At 35.6% G+C, this 3,071-nt stretch overlaps 1 protein-coding gene across 1 annotated transcript; it reads right to left on the bottom strand.

The window, feature by feature from the left end:
- Positions 1–465: 465 nt before the first annotated feature.
- LOC104247980 (uncharacterized) lies at positions 466–1,243 on the bottom strand. The gene has a single exon (XM_009804151.2). The coding sequence runs from the start codon at positions 1,051–1,053 to the stop codon at positions 607–609; it is 447 nt and encodes a 148-aa protein (XP_009802453.1). The 5' UTR covers positions 1,054–1,243; the 3' UTR covers positions 466–606.
- Positions 1,244–3,071: the final 1,828 nt, after the last annotated feature.

Raw genomic sequence — 3,071 nt, 5'->3', positions numbered from 1 at the left:
AAATTATAAAATAAGTATTTCATTTTTTCCTTAAATGGCGTGCCACGTAAAAGTGGACAATATCAATAGGAAACAAAATATAAAATCCAATTGAATAGACAATGATTAAAAAAGAAAAAATGATATTATATAGCCACTGTAAAATAATAGCCGAAAAAATATATGAAATTTATATACTTTTGTGTATATATATATATATATATATATATATATATTATGTATGTTATATACAGAAAATATACAAATTTTATATACTTTTTCGATTACAAGGTGTAAATAATTTCTGGCGCGTGCCAAAAGTGATAGCAATAAAACCTAGGTCCGGCAATAAATCACAATGGAACACCTATCAATTTTGGTATCCAAAGAAAACTTTTTACGATCAAAGGTTAGGGCAATGTTACTCGTAAAATTTCAAATAATTAATGATACTGTGATATCTTGATAATTAAGCTACTCAAGGAATTTCGACTAAAAATTTATAAATGCAGAATAAGTTACGAAAATGATTTTTTTCGGAACAAAAACAGAGAGGATTAAGTTAGATATATGATTGTATTTAGTTTGCTCTAATTAACCGGGGTACAATATACCAACTGAATTACTTTACTCAGGTATGCTCACAAGTACAGGTCGCCAAGCCCTCCTAAGTAACCGTTGCCGGAAAGTCGCCGATAATGGTCGGAGCGAACGTAGCCCAATTCTCCGAACAGCTGACCCCGCACTAATACCGCCACCGGCACCGGAGGTTGCCGGCGAGAGTCCTTGTCTCGTATTCCCCGAAAGTGTGCTTTCAAAGGAGGGAGGCGATGAAACAAACAAGTCCTTCAGCTTGTGACTGACAACCAGTTCCTTCCCCTTCTCCGGCGAATCTCGGTGCCGATCCGGCGAGCAGACTTCCCGGCGAGGCAGCCTACGGTTACGGCTGAGAAGCATACGTAGAGTCTTCCGTCGGCGGAGGTGAATAACTGGGCTTGTTGTTGGGCTCCTCGTTGGGCTTCCTGCTACTGCACATTGAGTTGCAAGAAGCTTGAATTTCTGCAAAGTAGCCATTAATTTGCTTCGATCTGAGAAACTGATTCACGTTGTAACTTGTTTGGTAAATAAATTTGGAGTAAAAAATTATTAAATGGGAATGAAGAGACGGGGAATACGGACGGCTTTCGTTAAGGCCGGGGAATATGGACCGTCTGTTTGGGTCTTTTAAGGCATTCTTTATCCCACTTTCATTTCAAGCCTGTTGCGGCATCATTCTGAAACGTGGCCTCTTTTCCCAAGTTCGTAACCAGTCTTCACTTATGGGCCCTACTCTACCGTACGGCATAAATTTGCTTTTTCACTTTAGTCTTGGATTTAATTACTTCAATAGTACATTCTAAATTTCTAACTACTCAAAAAAAAAAATATATAGTTTAATTAGTTAAAGTAAATCATTTTTACATCTTTAATTTATCAATATATACGATTACTTGTTGTTGTACACTATCAATATTCAGAAATTAAACTCTTACACCCTCGGTCCATCTTTACTTGTCGACTACACTAAAAATATATCATTTTTTACTTGTGCAGTTTGAACAATCAAAAAATAATATATCATTTTATGCCTATTTTATCCTTATTATTTTCAATATTTTAAATTTATAATAGCCAATGTTAGTTTTCCATCACTAATAATTAGGGGTAATATAGTAAAATTGATATTTTATTAATTACTTCATAGGGGGAGGGGGGATTAAACATGGACAAATAAACATGGACGGTGGAAGTAATTTTTAACTTTGACGGTGAAAAGATTTTCTTGTAAACTTATTTAAGAGCTAATTTAATCTACATTACCACGGTATTTTAATATGATACTGCATGCTATTTTTACAAGCTCACATTTCCAAGTTCTATATGTGATATATACATTGCTTGAACTTGTTCGTGCTTATTTAATTTGTCAAAGGATTGGACCACATTCAGAATCCCATGTACCATATGTGTATACATTGCTTGGACTCGATTCTCATGTTTCCTTATCCAAGGATAAGATTAAAGGACCACACTCCATTCTTTAATTCTAAGATACGTTAGTTATTAAATGTTACTCACTAACTCTATTCCTATACTCTATATACGCTCAATAGAAGTGCGAATAGGAATTGCTTTTTGCGTACATAAATTGTTAAAAGTGACTCAAAAAGTTTTTAGATTACATCTTTTGTTTACCCTAAAATTCGTGTAATAATTAAACTTATATTGTGATTTTAAGTATATGTGATTCAATCCAATGCCAATTGATAAACAAGGAATTAAATAGATAAATCAGAGAATAAAATAATTCAAACCAGTATGCTAGCCAAATTTCGATCTCGACTTGTGGTAGTCTCAAGGTGTGACAATAAGAATAGCAGATGATAAACTAACTCAGATGAACAGTAAAGCAAAATATCAAGAAAGTAATGATGGTATATTTTCTTCTTAGTGAACATTGATGATTACAAATGAATGAGATCCCCCTTTATATAATAGGGGAATCCTAAATAATGTACACTTCTAATTATAGTAGGAAATCATATTTGACAATTGATTAACCGTCGAGGACCAATCCATTCTGAAATTCATGCCATGATCTTCGGTCTGTTGCGGGTATCTCGCTCTTTCCGTTACTGAACTATACCAGCATCATCTCGAAGTATGCCCTTTTCTGACCTCGTTTAGTGATGTCGACCTCGATCTTGGAAAGAAACTTTGACCCCGAACTCGACATCCTGGCCTTTAGACGTGGTATCTCCTTTTCTATCAAAGGACGAAATCGGGTAGCTCCGATTTCCACCGTATATAGATAGTCCCCTTGTTTCTTAGAGTAAAATGATAAGAAACAACTTGAGCCTCGATTTTCTAGAGACCCCGAGAATGATGTCATCCCCGTGACGTAAGCGGTCGAGGAGACCGAAACATCTCATCGATACAGTCCCAAATTATTAATGTCTGTCAGTGTGTGGTCGGCCATTAGCGCTACCGAACCGTCGCCATGAGTCTATAAATACCAGTTTCCTGGTTGAATCAAAACTTTATTCCACCTT

The sequence above is a fragment of the Nicotiana sylvestris genome, chromosome 2 (assembly GCF_000393655.2).
Source record: "Nicotiana sylvestris chromosome 2, ASM39365v2, whole genome shotgun sequence".
Lineage (NCBI taxonomy): Eukaryota > Viridiplantae > Streptophyta > Magnoliopsida > Solanales > Solanaceae > Nicotiana > Nicotiana sylvestris.
The sequence above is the reverse complement of the archived record's forward strand: the minus strand, read 5'-3'. Positions and strand labels throughout refer to the sequence as shown.

Coding starts and splice junctions, on each gene's coding strand:
- LOC104247980 (XM_009804151.2), bottom strand. CDS start 1,053: ATGGCTACTTTGCAGAAATTCAAGCTTCTTGCAACTCAATGTGCAGTA.